This window comes from Phalacrocorax aristotelis, chromosome 10 (assembly GCF_949628215.1).
Source record: "Phalacrocorax aristotelis chromosome 10, bGulAri2.1, whole genome shotgun sequence".
Taxonomy (NCBI): Eukaryota; Metazoa; Chordata; class Aves; order Suliformes; family Phalacrocoracidae; genus Phalacrocorax; species Phalacrocorax aristotelis.
This window is the reverse complement of record NC_134285.1, coordinates 1,614,471-1,627,021: the sequence shown is the minus strand read 5'-3', so window position 1 is coordinate 1,627,021 and position 12,551 is coordinate 1,614,471. Positions and strand designations below refer to the sequence as shown.

The following is a 12,551-nucleotide window of genomic DNA, read 5'->3' as shown; positions in this document are numbered from 1 at the left end:
GGCAGAATTACCCAGGCACACTTCCCTGCTGCTGCCCCTGATAAGGGGCCATCCTCCTCTGGTGTTGCCCTGATGCAGTGGCGATAAGCAGCTGGCTTTGTTTGCTCCTGAGCACGAGGCTGTTGATGGAGATTTCCATCATCATCATCACTGACTGTGGCTGAGAGAGGGGAAAAGTCCCCATGAGTCAGTGCTCACAGCCTGTGAGGAGGTGCACCCCGAAGGCATGGGGCGCCGGGGCTGTGTACCCCCCTCCTCCGGGCAGGTAGCACCGGGGAGAAGCTCCACCACAGCCTTCTTGCTGCGCAGGGATCGGTTAAAAACCTTACAGACCCACAGATGGCTCCACCATCACACTTTGCTTCGAGGCCTCGGTCTCTATTGACTGCAGCTGTCCCGGAAAATCAGATTATAGTGCAAAACCCTGGCATTGAGTCTGCTCTGATGAGCCAGGTCTTTCATCTTCTGGCTAGATCGTCAGGATGAGGAGAGTGTGATGGGGAGTGGGGCGATAAGCCTCCACCAGGACAGCTTTTCTCTGGCCTCAGCTGTGCCCAAGGAGTGCTGTGAATCCAGAGCTCCTCAGGGTTCCCTGGGCCTGTGAGACTTAGGGTGGGAGAAGGGGGATCTTGCCCAGGAACCATGCAGAAAGCTCCTGACCTGGCTTGCCTCCCTTGTCAGTGGCAAAAGCCATCAGAGCTCTGCTGCCCACCCCTCCTCCTCCTGCCCCTGCAGTGCTTTAAGAGAGTTGAACAGTGATTAACTATAGATGTAAATGCTGCCAGGGCAGCAAAGGGAAAAGCTTGTCCCTGCCCACAGGGAGAGCAACTCCTCGGTGTCACCGCAGCTGGTACCTGAGCTCCTGTGCTGCACCTCGGCATCCCCATGGCTGGTACCCGAGCTCCTGTGCTGCACCTCGGCATCCCCACGGCTGGTACCCGAGCTCCGGTGCTGCACCTCGGCATCCCCACGGCTGGCACCCGAGCTCCTGTGCTGCACCTCGGCATCCCCATGGCTGGTACCCGAGCTCCGGTGCTGCACCTCGGCATCCCCACGGCTGGTACCCGAGCTCCGGTGCTGCACCTCGGCATCCCCACGGCTGGCACCCGAGCTCCTGTGCTGCACCTCGGCATCCCCACGGCTGGTACCTGAGCTCCTGTGCTGCACCTTGGCATCCCCACGGCTGGTACCCGAGCTCCGGTGCTGCACCTCGGCATCCCCACGGCTGGTACCCGAGCTCCTGTGCTGCACCTCGGCATCCCCACGGCTGGTACCCGAGCTCCTGTGCTGCACCTCGGCATCCCCACGGCTGGTACCTGAGCTCCTGTGCTGCACCTCGGCATCCCCACGGCTGGCACCTGAGCTCCTGTGCTGCACCTCGGCATCCCCACGGCTGGTACCCGAGCTCCGGTGCTGCACCTCGGCATCCCCACGGCTGGTACCCGAGCTCCGGTGCTGCACCTCGGCATCCCCATGGCTGGTACCCGAGCTCCGGTGCTGCACCTCGGCATCCCCACGGCTGGTACCCGAGCTCCTGTGCTGCACCTCGGCATCCCCACGGCTGGTACCCGAGCTCCTGTGCTGCACCTCGGCATCCCCACGGCTGGTACCCGAGCTCCTGTGCTGCACCTCGGCATCCCCACGGCTTGTACCTGAGCTCCAGTGCTGACCATGGCTTTGCCAGCTGCCTGAGCCCCACCATGTTGGCCACCACCTCCCCCCCCCTCATGCCAGTGCTGTTACTTATTTACATCTCCATTGTGTGCCTGCCTGGCTTCTCACCAGAGCGACTTATTTTCTGCTCCTACTTCCATGTGACTGTTCAAACCCCCTTTTCCAGCCGGGATGAGGCCGCGCCACTGGAAACGTGTCACCCAGTGAAGGACGTTTATCTCAGTGGAGAGAGTCGCGAGCGTCGCAGGTGACGCTTCATTTGCAGTCAGAAAGAAAGATGCCAAGTGTTGCTCGGCAAAACCAGTTGCTGAGACAGACCAGGGATAAGGTGGTTCCCATCTTAGTAAAGATGGGAACCTGGCGAACCGAGCCTGGCGCCCCGGCAGCCCCTGCTCCCGCCACCCCACGGGCTGCCCTTGGACCCAAATTCTCGCCGGGCCGCTGCCCGCGGCAGATGGTCCGTGTCTGCCTCGAGTGATTCCCCGTGCCCGCAAACCCGGGGTGGCGTGGGGTGGGGGAAGGCCCAGCTGCTGGGGATCGGCCCCCAAACCTGGGGAGCTGCCCCCCGACCCCGCCGTGCACCCCCCCGCGGGGCGCCTGAGCGGCGACGAGCACGGCGTGGGGCACCGGCACGCTGCTTCTCCCCGGGGTGCGAACACCCCCCCCGCGGGTGGGTGCGGGCACACCCCCCCACCCGTGCGGGAAGGGAGCGGGGCGCGGCCGCTCCCCCGGTGCGGCGGGAGGGTCGGGGCGGAGCCGGCGGGCGCGGAACGGAGCGGCCCGGCCCCCACCGCCGCCCCCGCCGTGCTGCCATTGGCGGCGGGGCCGGGCCGGGCCGGGCCGGGGGAGGCGGCGGCGGCGGCGGCCGGTCCAAGCCCGCGCCCCCCCCCCCCCCGCCCCCCCGGCGCCGCGGCCCCGGTATGTCGCGGAAGAAAGCGGCTCGTAGCAAGGGCGGCGGCGCCGCGCCCTCCGCCGCGCTGCCCCCCGCCGCCCGGGGAGCCGGCCGTGCCGCCCCCGCCGCCCCCCCCGCCCCGCGGGGCGCCGCGCCCCCCCCCGCCGAGCTACCCCGCAACGGCGGCGCGGCGGCCGGGCGGCCCTCGCTCAGCAGCAGCGGCGAGTTCTACGACCTCGCCTTCAAGGTGCGGGGGCTGCGGGGAGGGAGGGGGCGGCGGGGGGGGTCGGGGTTGGGGTGACGGGGCGGGGGGTCCGCTGGGTGCGGGTCCGGGTGCAGCATCCCCGCGGCCGTCGGAGAAGTTCCCGGGGGTCAGGACCGGGCGGGCATCCCTCCCTTCATCCTTCCCAGCCCTGCCTCGCTCCCGGCCCCGCATCCCTGCCTCGCTCCCGGCCCCGCATCCCTGCCTCGCTCCCGGCCCCGCATCCCTGCCTCCCTCCCGGCCCCGCATCTCTCCCTCCCAGCCCCACATCCCACTGCCGCCACCGCCCGGGTCAGGTCAGCCCTGGCCGGGGTCCCGGGAGGCTGCGCCTTCCTACCCCCCTCCCCCCCAGCAGCAGGGCCGCTTCTGCAGAACTTTTGCAAATGATGACAAAAAGCTTTTCTGCTCAGAGGAGTTATTGTAACCTTCTGGTTCCTCTTGAACCACGTACCAAACGTGGTTGTAACGCGGGGTGATGGTATTCCTTGAGCCGCATCGAATCTGCTCTGGCTGCTGTTGAAATGCCTCTCCAGCTTGTGCTTTCTTCTAAGGGCTCAGATGGCTTCTTCTCGCCGCTTCATGTTCTGGCAAGCGAGTCACAGATCAAACGCATTTGCAGCCCCCCCCCTCCATCACACGTCCCGGTACGAGCCCAGCCCGGAGCTCGCTTAGCAGTTAGGGCCGAGGCTGCAATTCGGCGTGACCTGTCTGACCGCGTTTCTAACACAGACCTTCCTAGCCGAGCACGGGGGACTGAGCTTTGAGAAGATGGTGTTTGCTGTGGCAAGTCCGACCTTGGCGTGCACTGTGTCGGAGAGCCCGGTGGCTGTGGCCATTGCCGTGGCCATGGTGTTGCTAAGATTTGAGATGTAGATTAGGAGGGGAGGGGTGTTTGGGAAGTGAATTCAGTCGCTTTGGTAGGCGGTTGGTCCTTATACAGCTGGGCTTCAACAGCTTCCCCAAAATGGAGCCACCTCCGTGTTGGTGCTGGTCCCCTGCTCCTTGAGCTCGCCTCTCCGTGCCCAGGCTGGGCTTTCCCTGGGGGTTGCCCCCACGGCACAGGAACGAGCTGAGCGAGGTCTCAGATGAGCCCAAACGCGCTGGTAGCCAAAACTGCTAACGGGCTGGCTGGTTTTGAACCAGTGGCAGAGAGGAATTTCTTTGTATTCAGTAAAAACGTGGTTTATTAAACTTTTTCTTTCCCTTACCCTTCTCCTGAGGCTCCCGAGCTCTGCCAGAGGCAGTGGCCAAACACGAGTCCCAGGCACGGGGCCAGATCCTGACCACCGAGCCCTTAGTGTGAGCCTGGCCCTGGGTGCTGTTGTGTGCCCCAGTGAGGCTTCAGCGGTGCTGGGTGGGGAGAAGCTGCTGAAGGGTCCCCCTGCTCTAGAACAGAGGTCTGGAAGGTTAAAATAAATCAATGCTACTGTTTTGTACTAAAAATGACCTTTTTTTTCCCCTTCCCTTGGCCTCGCGCAGATACATCCATGGGCTCGCTGGCTCCCTTAACCCTGTTGTGCCAGAGCTCGGTGTGCGGCTGTACGTGGTGCTCCCGCCGGAGAGCTGGTGTGGGGCTCTGCACCATGGGCAATGGAGCACTGTGGGTGGATGCCGGCCACCCGCTCCCCTCCCCAGTGGTGCCCCCCTGCCCCAAAACGAGTTATAGCTGTGGCCAGGGCTGCCGCCGCCTCTCGGGAGGCTGAGCCATGTGGTGGTGGCGGCGTTTGCTGCTTCTGATGGCTCCTGCGTGGGTTCGGTGTGACCCGGGGCAGTGCCTTCTTAAAACCACTAAAATTTGGTCATGGGCTAATGGCTTGCGGAAGGCTGATGGCAGCGTGTTCGAAAGGGAGAGAGGGAACCCTGCCGCGGCAGTGTCAAGCCCTGCAAATCAGTGCAGGTGCAGAAGCTGCTGATGCAGCTCAGCTGCATGGTCCGGGATTTCTTGATGGCGGGAAGCCGTCATCCTGCCAAGGGGAGTGGGGTCGGCAGCCCCGGGGGACAGGAGAGTTCCAGGGAGCTTGTGGTTTGAGCACAGGCTTTGGGGAGCTGCATGTGGGAGCAGTTTTAGCTCTGCTGTTGTTTTTTTTATGTCAGGGTGGGTGCCTGCCCCATCTACACCCAGGGCTGCTGCTGGGTGGGGAACCGAGGCAGGTGGCACCCAGAGCTGCTCCTGCAGCACCCGCTGAGGACCTGGAGGGCGGCCATGAGGCTGTGTGGGTCCCGCCAAAGGAGTTTGCTCCCAGAGGGCAGAGGCACCCCTGGAGTTGGTGCTCATGGTTTGGGGCCCCCCTGAAGTCTCCCCGTGGGCAGTCTCACCCTCCCAGAAAGCCCTGCACGTGGCGGGGTGTTCCGTGGGTGCGCTGGGGATGGAGTGGGCCCTGTAGCTGTGGGGTCGCCTAGGCAGCATCTCTTGGTTTTCAAGGGGTGTTTGTGCCCCCATGGGGAATCTGTTAAGTACTGGAGGGAGGAAGGTGTCTCGAGTTTGGCCAGTGCTCAGGGACACGTGTGGTGCAGGGTGGGGAATACTCCCGCTGTGGGTTGCTCCCTCTTCTCCCCCACCCTCCCCTGGGTCTGAGGACGTCGTTCTTGGACGAGCTTTTCTTCCCACTGATAATACAGGACCTGCTGCCTGCTCCCAGGATGGGGCTTTTGGGATGCAGATGGGTAACAGCTACAGTGGGGCTTTCCCCCTGAAGCCCAGTGCCTAACGCCCCCTTCCCCTCCCTCCCTCCCAGGTGATGCTGGTGGGCGACTCGGGGGTCGGCAAAACCTGCTTGCTGGTGCGGTTCAAAGACGGTGCTTTCCTCGCCGGCAGCTTCATTTCCACGGTTGGGATCGACTTCAGGGTAAGTGCCCGGGGGCCTGCTCCGTCCCCGGCGGGGGTCCTCGGCCCCTGCCCGCAGCCTCTGGCAGGTGAGTGACAGCTTTTGCAGAGGAGTAACAGAATATTGCTGCAGCAACTTAAACCTCATCATCCCAACCCGTGTCAGCTCCAGCAGGGCACCTCGGGGCTGAGCAACCGTCTGACGGCGGCGGCGGAGCCTCTTCATTACCGCTTTGCACGAGGAGGAGGGAGCGCATCCTCGGCTCTGGGTCCTGGGGGTGAACAACTGCTGAGGCCTGAGCGTCTGGCCAGTGAAAATAGGCCCCTAAGTTGGTTTCAGTATTTCTAAGAGTGTATTTTTTAAAAAAAAAGAAAAACAAAAAACCACCAACCTCCTCCCCCCCACAAAGAAAACCAACCCAAAACTGATACATACCCAAATCCCCTGGAAACATCTCCTGAGCACAGCTCTGGGGTGCTGATGTGGGGGCGCGGTGCCGGGGTGGCCCTGCTCCCTCTGGCACGGAGGGGAGGCATCGTGCTGAGGGGTCTCTGGGCTCTCAGAGAAGATCTGCTTTGTTGGCAGCGACAGGAGCCTCCCGCTGCCGGGGCGGGGGGAGCCCCAGGGGCCGCGGAGGGGGTAATATGGGGAATGGGGGGGAGAAGGGGAGGCAGCTCATGTCCTGCAATGCCCTGGCGTGGGCAGAGCATCTTTTGCGAGGTGGGAATGTCTTAGTGCCGGCTGGGACCCTCAAAGCCTTTTCTTGGCTGCGTTTCCCCAGTGGTACCTCCCTGGGGCTGGGGGGCTGCCCGGCAGCTCTGTGGTCCAGGCAGCCCCTGGTGAAGGGGGGGCTGCGGTGCTGCCATGGACACCCTGGGCTGAGGAGTGGGCGCCCCGGGGTGGGACAGCAGAGCAACGGGGACGGTGACTTTACAGGGATGGCATCAAAGAAACCTTACAGCTGGCTGCGAAGGGCCAGCGAGAGCCCTGCGGAGCTGCCAAGGCCGCGGTGGCTCCTCTGAGCTATCGCTACCAAAGCAGCAGCACTCCTGGCTTGGGTCTCCGGCACGAGGATCAGGTGTTCCCTGTCCCCCTCCAGTTCCCCAACCGTCTGCTTCCCCCAGACCACGAGCTCACCACCCCCTGAGACGTCTGGCCGGTGCCGCAGGCTCCTGGGGGAGGCTCAGCCCTCGGGACCGGGGACGTGCCCGGTGGCTGTGCTCTCCCTCCCCCGCTGTCGGGGCACCGGCTGCGCCGCCTCACTGTGCCATGGCTTTTGGCTCCGTTTTGGCGCCGCGGTGATGATGGGTGGGTGCGGTGAAGAGCTGCTGGTGATGCCGCACACCAGCGTTGCACCTTCCCGACCGCCTGTTCTCAGCAGGATCTCAGATCTCCCCCTTTCTTGGAGGATTTCTGGGAGATGGGTGCCTCTTGCAACCTGCTATTTCGCCAGGGTGTGAAGAATAACTTGCTGGTACAGTGACAAGGGGAAGAGAAGAGGGACGGCTCAGAAAGCCTTTGGAGAGAAAGGGGTGTTCGTTCCTGCAGATAGGCTGGCGGTGCAGCGCTGCGGGCTGCGGCAGCGGCTCGGTGAAGGTGGTAAATTGGAGCCTATAATTTTATACAAAGCCAGTTACATGGTATTTCAGGTGTTCTTAGAATGAAAAGTGTTTTATTACTGATTGCAATGATTGATACCAAGGGCAGTCATAAAATCCTGTGACTTATTGATTAGAGCACTGAAACGACTGCTACTGAGAAGTAATCAAATTAGGGTTAATTTGCTTCTGTAATAGAGCTGCTAGAGCTACCTCGGTTTGAAATGGGCAGATTATACAGCGGGGAAGATCAAGTGTATGCCCTAAAACTCATTATTATCACCTTTGTAAGGCGCTTATAATTTTTTGGGGGACATGGAAATAGTTTTTTGACTGCACATCTCCGACTCCACGAAGATAATCAATCCTCTTTGCTGGCGCTGTGTAGTAGTGCCCCTCTCGCTGTTTGCATCGCGATGCGGATGAAGCTCCGGGGGGGTAACGCTGGGGGCTTCTGCTGCGAGACCGCGCTTGGGTTTTACTCTGTGCGTATTTAACAGCAAAACTGTCACATCGCAGCTCCTTTCGTCTGTAATCCCAGAATTTGGCGTTGGCTTTTCTGGCTGAAGCAAGGGAGGCTGTTTGTGGCCGCGGGCGATTGTGGCTGGGGAAGGCGGTCGCTGGGTTTTTGCTGTGTCCGCCTTGGACCGGTGCAAGAGGTGCTGAGCAAGCGCAGGGCGTTATTTCGGTGCGTCGGGCTTTCTCGGCGGGGTTTGTGGCAGTCCCTGAGCCTCGGTGGCGGTGGAGACCGCGGGGACCTCCCCAAGGCCAGGCCGTGCGGCAGCTGCGCTCCTGTGCACGCGCGACCTTGCTCGGCCGGGGGAGCCGCCGGGAACCTGGGTAAAGCCCGGGGGCGTTGCAGGGACGGAGCTGCCCAGATCTTGCTGTTGTTTTCAGGGCTGTGTCTGCTCCTTTTGATGCCGGCTGGTCTCTGCGAAGCACCCTGGGATGGGACGGAGCCGCGTTGGGGGGCAGCTCCTGCACCCGCCCAGCCGCTCTCTGCCTCCTCTCCCAGCCCATCCACTGGTCCCAGTGGGCTCCAGTATCAGCCGCTCGTTTTCGAGGATGTCAAACCATCAGATACACACAAAGCTACGGCTAATGGATTATGTAGGCCTGAGCGAATGCAAATGAATAGAAATCCATTTAAAATTAATCTGGCATTACAATTCCTAATGGCCCCCTAGGTTTTTTCCCTCCTACTGTTTTATGTTGCGGAGAACGTCTCATATTGTGTTTGTTTATCATTATCTCTTAAACAAAGAAAGACATTGATCTAAATATATGTGGAAAATAAACCACTGATACTAGGGAAATAAAGATGATTGTAGTATTAAAAAAGGCATCAAAATGGTACTCTAAAATGGCTTCTAGCTTAAGTGACGCCGAGTCCTTTGGCTTTCCTTCCTTTGAAGGTTGGGTTTAGTGGCAGAGCTTCTTTAGCTCCTCGGGAGCACTCCAGCCCTCCCGGTTCAGCAGGGGCAGTGCCGACACGTCCAGGGTGCCCGGCGGAGGGCTTGGCTGGGGGTGCACTGCTGGGCGTGCTGGGGCGAGCCCCCCCTGCTGTGGGTGCCCCTAAGGCAAGGCAGAGCCCTGGGGCGAGGGGTTCTGCTCCATTGGGGGCTTTAACGGAGCCGGGGACTCTTTTGGAGCGACAGAAACTTCTGTCCAAGTTACTGAACTGCTTCCCCCAGGGGGAAAAACACCTCTCTGCCTCCGGCATCTCGGTCGCAGGCATCGCCTTTGGGGTTTCCAGCCATCACTGGATAGCGAGGGGCTTAATTATCTTAATTATTCCTTCCTGTGAGCCACGGTGTGGTCACGGCTGTGCCGAGCCATGGCAGGTCTTCCTTCTCATCTTCCCCAGGGCTGGGGGGGTCTCAGCGGATCCCTCTGCTTGGTGGGGGCAGCGGCGGGGCCGGGTCTCTCCCTGCAGATCCCCGCTAGTGACGGCAGGACGGGTCCTGCCTGCGCAGGCAGAGCCGCTGTCGGGGGCAGGTGGTGCGTGCTTTTCTAACTTCATATGTTAGGACCTCAGGGAGAAGGGTCTCCTGGAAAAGAGCAGGTTTATCACTCGGAGGTGTGAATCCCATTTTTCTCGGTGCTACTGAAGAAGCTGCCTTTGCTGTAATTTTGGGAACACGGCAGAAACCTCAGCAGAAGTTAAAGCTGTGCAGCCAACGGCACTTCTGTCTTGTCGTAACAGCTAACTAACAGGAGGCATGTCTTGCCAAAGCTGAGAAACCAAAGCGCCACGTGAGCCCGCTGTGTGCCCCCTCCCCGATGCCGGCTGCCCGGCCGGCGCTCGCAGCCCTGTGCTCTGTCCCGAGCTTTGCAGGGTCGGGCGAGTTAAGGGGTTTTTTTTGTACTAATTGGACCTGAAAGGAGAAGAACATAAAAGGAAAAAAAAAAAAAATTAAAGATGAGCCTTTTCTCCCTGGGAAGAGGTGCTAATGAGTTTCTCTGCATTAGCAGGGGAGATGCTTTCTGCGTTAATCAGTGGGATGAAATCACTGCTGGCGGAGTTCAGAGCAGGGCGGCTTGTCTTCGCTTCCTCTGAGGTGTGCAGCGGTACCGCTCTTCTCCTGCTGCCCCGAGGAGAGGGAGCAAACCAACACCCTCCTAGCACAAGGCCTGCTTAGGTGCTGCGGGAGGAGGTGGGAGAGCCTCGGGCTTCCCGAGCAGGCGGCTGGGCACAGGGAGTGTTTCCTCTGAAGGCTGGGCTTTTGGTACCCACCGATCTGCAGCAACGTGCCCAGGAGGGGTTTCTGCTGGTTGTTACCCTGGGGAGACCCGCGGCTCCCCCCAGCCGCAGCCTCCTCGGGTGCGGGCGAGCCGGCCGCGCTCTCTGCTCCAGCCTTGGCCGTGCCGCGGTTAATCAGCCTGCTGGGACGGCTGCTGTGCGCTGTAAATAAAAGCTGTCAGTTGTGACCCTGAGCTTTAAGGACTCCTGATTACATTCAGCCCTGCTCTGCTCTGGGGGTGGAATCAGCGGTATATAATATGGTTTTTTGCGTAAGAGAGTTGTTGCATCTCTTGTTTATTTTTTGTAGCGTGTGTGTGCGTGCACCTTCCGTTGGCAAAATAGCGGCTGCTGCCCGCCTGCTGACTCCCTCAGCAAGCTGAACTTTGCAGGAAAGCTTCGTTCCAGCCGTGCAGGGTGTGCAAACTAACGCTGGCCGCGCTCGGATTCAGCAAGTCTGGTCCTGGGTCTCCATGTGCTCGGGGGAGGGAGGAGTGGGCGCCCAGCGGGTGCCCGCATCCCTGCCCTTGGGGTGATGCTCCGACACAGCGGTTCAAAGTGCTGCCTCCCTTTGAAGGGTTGGTGCAGCCTGGAGCCCTCTGAAAGCCAAGGGCTGGCTTTTATCTCAGCGGCTGGCACGGAGCATTAGCAGGGCTAATTTACTGATGGATCAATCTGGAAAAAGTGGGAGGGGATCTGCTTAGGCCAGAAGAAAGACATGGGAATAAATTAATTCCAGCGTGTCTTTCTATGGAAAATTAGTCCTGAACGTTCGAGGGAAGGGACTCTGGGCACTGAGCAGAGCGTTTGGTCTCTTCTGTTTGCACGCTTTGCCATGGAGTGTGGTGACAGGGTCGGGCAGGGGGGCGGCCGCGGGCTGCGGTCGGGTGGGTTCAGCTTGGTCCCCGGGGCCGTGGAGCGCCGGAGGGGACAGTCCCGGCTCTGCACCCCTGCAAGAGCCGTGGCCTTCCCCTGGGAAGGGCATCTCGGTGCTGCCTCCGTCGCCCGGGCCGAGGGTCTCCCTGTCCCTCCGCAGGCTGCCGTGCCTGCGCACCGCGGGTGCGACCGCTCCGAGGCGGGGCAGGAGCCCCGTGCAGGCGCTGGCGTGGCAGGACGGGCAGGGGGATGCCTGTGTGCCTGCCTTGGGTATGTGTTTCCAGCAGCTTTTTGCCTGAAATAGGCTTGTTCTGCGTCTCCTATTGCTGTATGAATTTTAATAGGAGCCAGTGGCTGATTTCATACTTTTGCATTTCTCGCTGTAAGGAAAGCTGGGCTAAATTTGCTGGCAGGAGCTTTCCCGTGATGCTTCCCACCCCTGGTTTCGGGGGGCAGACAAGATGCTGGCACCGTTGCCTTAAGGACAGGGTGCCGTAAGGAGCAGGTGCTGCCCGAACCTGGCAGCAGGTGAGGTGGGTCCCGGGGAGTTCGTGCAGGGACGGCAGGCTCTGTTAGCTGGAAAACGCCTCGATTTTATCGATTTATGTCGTGTCTGACCCTTAGGACGACAGCTTCTCCGCAGCTGCTGCTGGTTCCTGTTCCCCGCTCCCAGGATGGGCACTCAGGGGAGTAAATAGCCATTTTTCCTGGGAAACTGAGCCCTGCTTTGCTTTCAGCTGCCTCTCTCCTCCCTTGCAGAGGGACACAGCTTTGCAGTTGTCGAAGCCTGTCATTTGCATGCAGGGGCTCAGTTGCCAAGAGATGCTGCGAGCAGCGCCTGTGGCAGGCTGCACCCGCTTTCTCACATCTGCTAGTATTTTATTCATGTTTCTTTGGCTCTTGCGTTTGAAAAATAATAAACCTCCTCGGTGCGCTCCAGTTCTGCAGCACACCAGTAAACTGCAAACACCCATGTGCTGGCGGTAATCCCGGTGGACAACAGGCTCGATTCCTGCCTTGGGGAGGGCAAAAAGAAATAAGATTAATGTCTTCAAATCAGAGAAGTACTTGAGTTGCTCTTTAAACGAGCAGCTGGAGCAGCCTTGAGACACAGAGCCTGATTTAAAGAACTCTTAACCAGTTTGCAGGATGGTGTGAAGGTGCCTGCTCTGCTCCCGGCACGCCGGGGGTTCTCCCGCCCCTTTGGCGTCTGCGAAATACACCCAGAACAGGTTGCGTGTTTAATCCGGGTGTGATATTTTGCATCCATTTCAGCCGACAGCGAGAGTGCTGGGGATGTGGGGTTTCGTGGGAGATGCTCCTGGAGCGGCGCCGGTGCCTCCCCGGCTCCCACAGCCCCGCTGCTGCGTGGTGGCTTCCCAGCACGTGCCGACAGCTGGTGTCCCCGCAGGTCTGTCCCGGTGCAGGATGGTTGAAATAAAAGATGTAGTTGGCTCAGGTGGAGGGCAGGAGGTCTGGGCTGCTCTGGAGCCGCAGAGCCAGGGCGCGGGCACTGAAAAAACCACACTTGGGAGGTGCTGGTGGAAGGAGGGAGGTTATAAAGCTGTTCACTGCTTCTGTATCCTCGTTAGAGCTGTACAGCAGCTCAAAACCCCGTTAGAGGGTGGGAACCAACATGGGGGAAACTCAAGAGGAAAATGCAATTCCTGCACTTCTGCAG

The 12,551-nt window shown here is 60.5% G+C and overlaps 1 protein-coding gene across 1 annotated transcript in view; it reads left to right on the top strand.

The window, feature by feature from the left end:
- The first annotated feature begins 2,580 nt into the window (after positions 1–2,580).
- RAB26 (RAB26, member RAS oncogene family) overlaps positions 2,581–12,551 on the top strand; it is a 32,455-nt gene continuing 22,484 nt past the window's right edge. The window contains exons 1-2 of the mRNA XM_075104631.1: positions 2,581–2,813; positions 5,564–5,674. Coding sequence (XP_074960732.1) covers positions 2,595–2,813; positions 5,564–5,674 — 330 coding nt within the window. The 5' untranslated portion in view covers positions 2,581–2,594. The remainder of the gene's footprint in view (positions 2,814–5,563; positions 5,675–12,551) is intronic.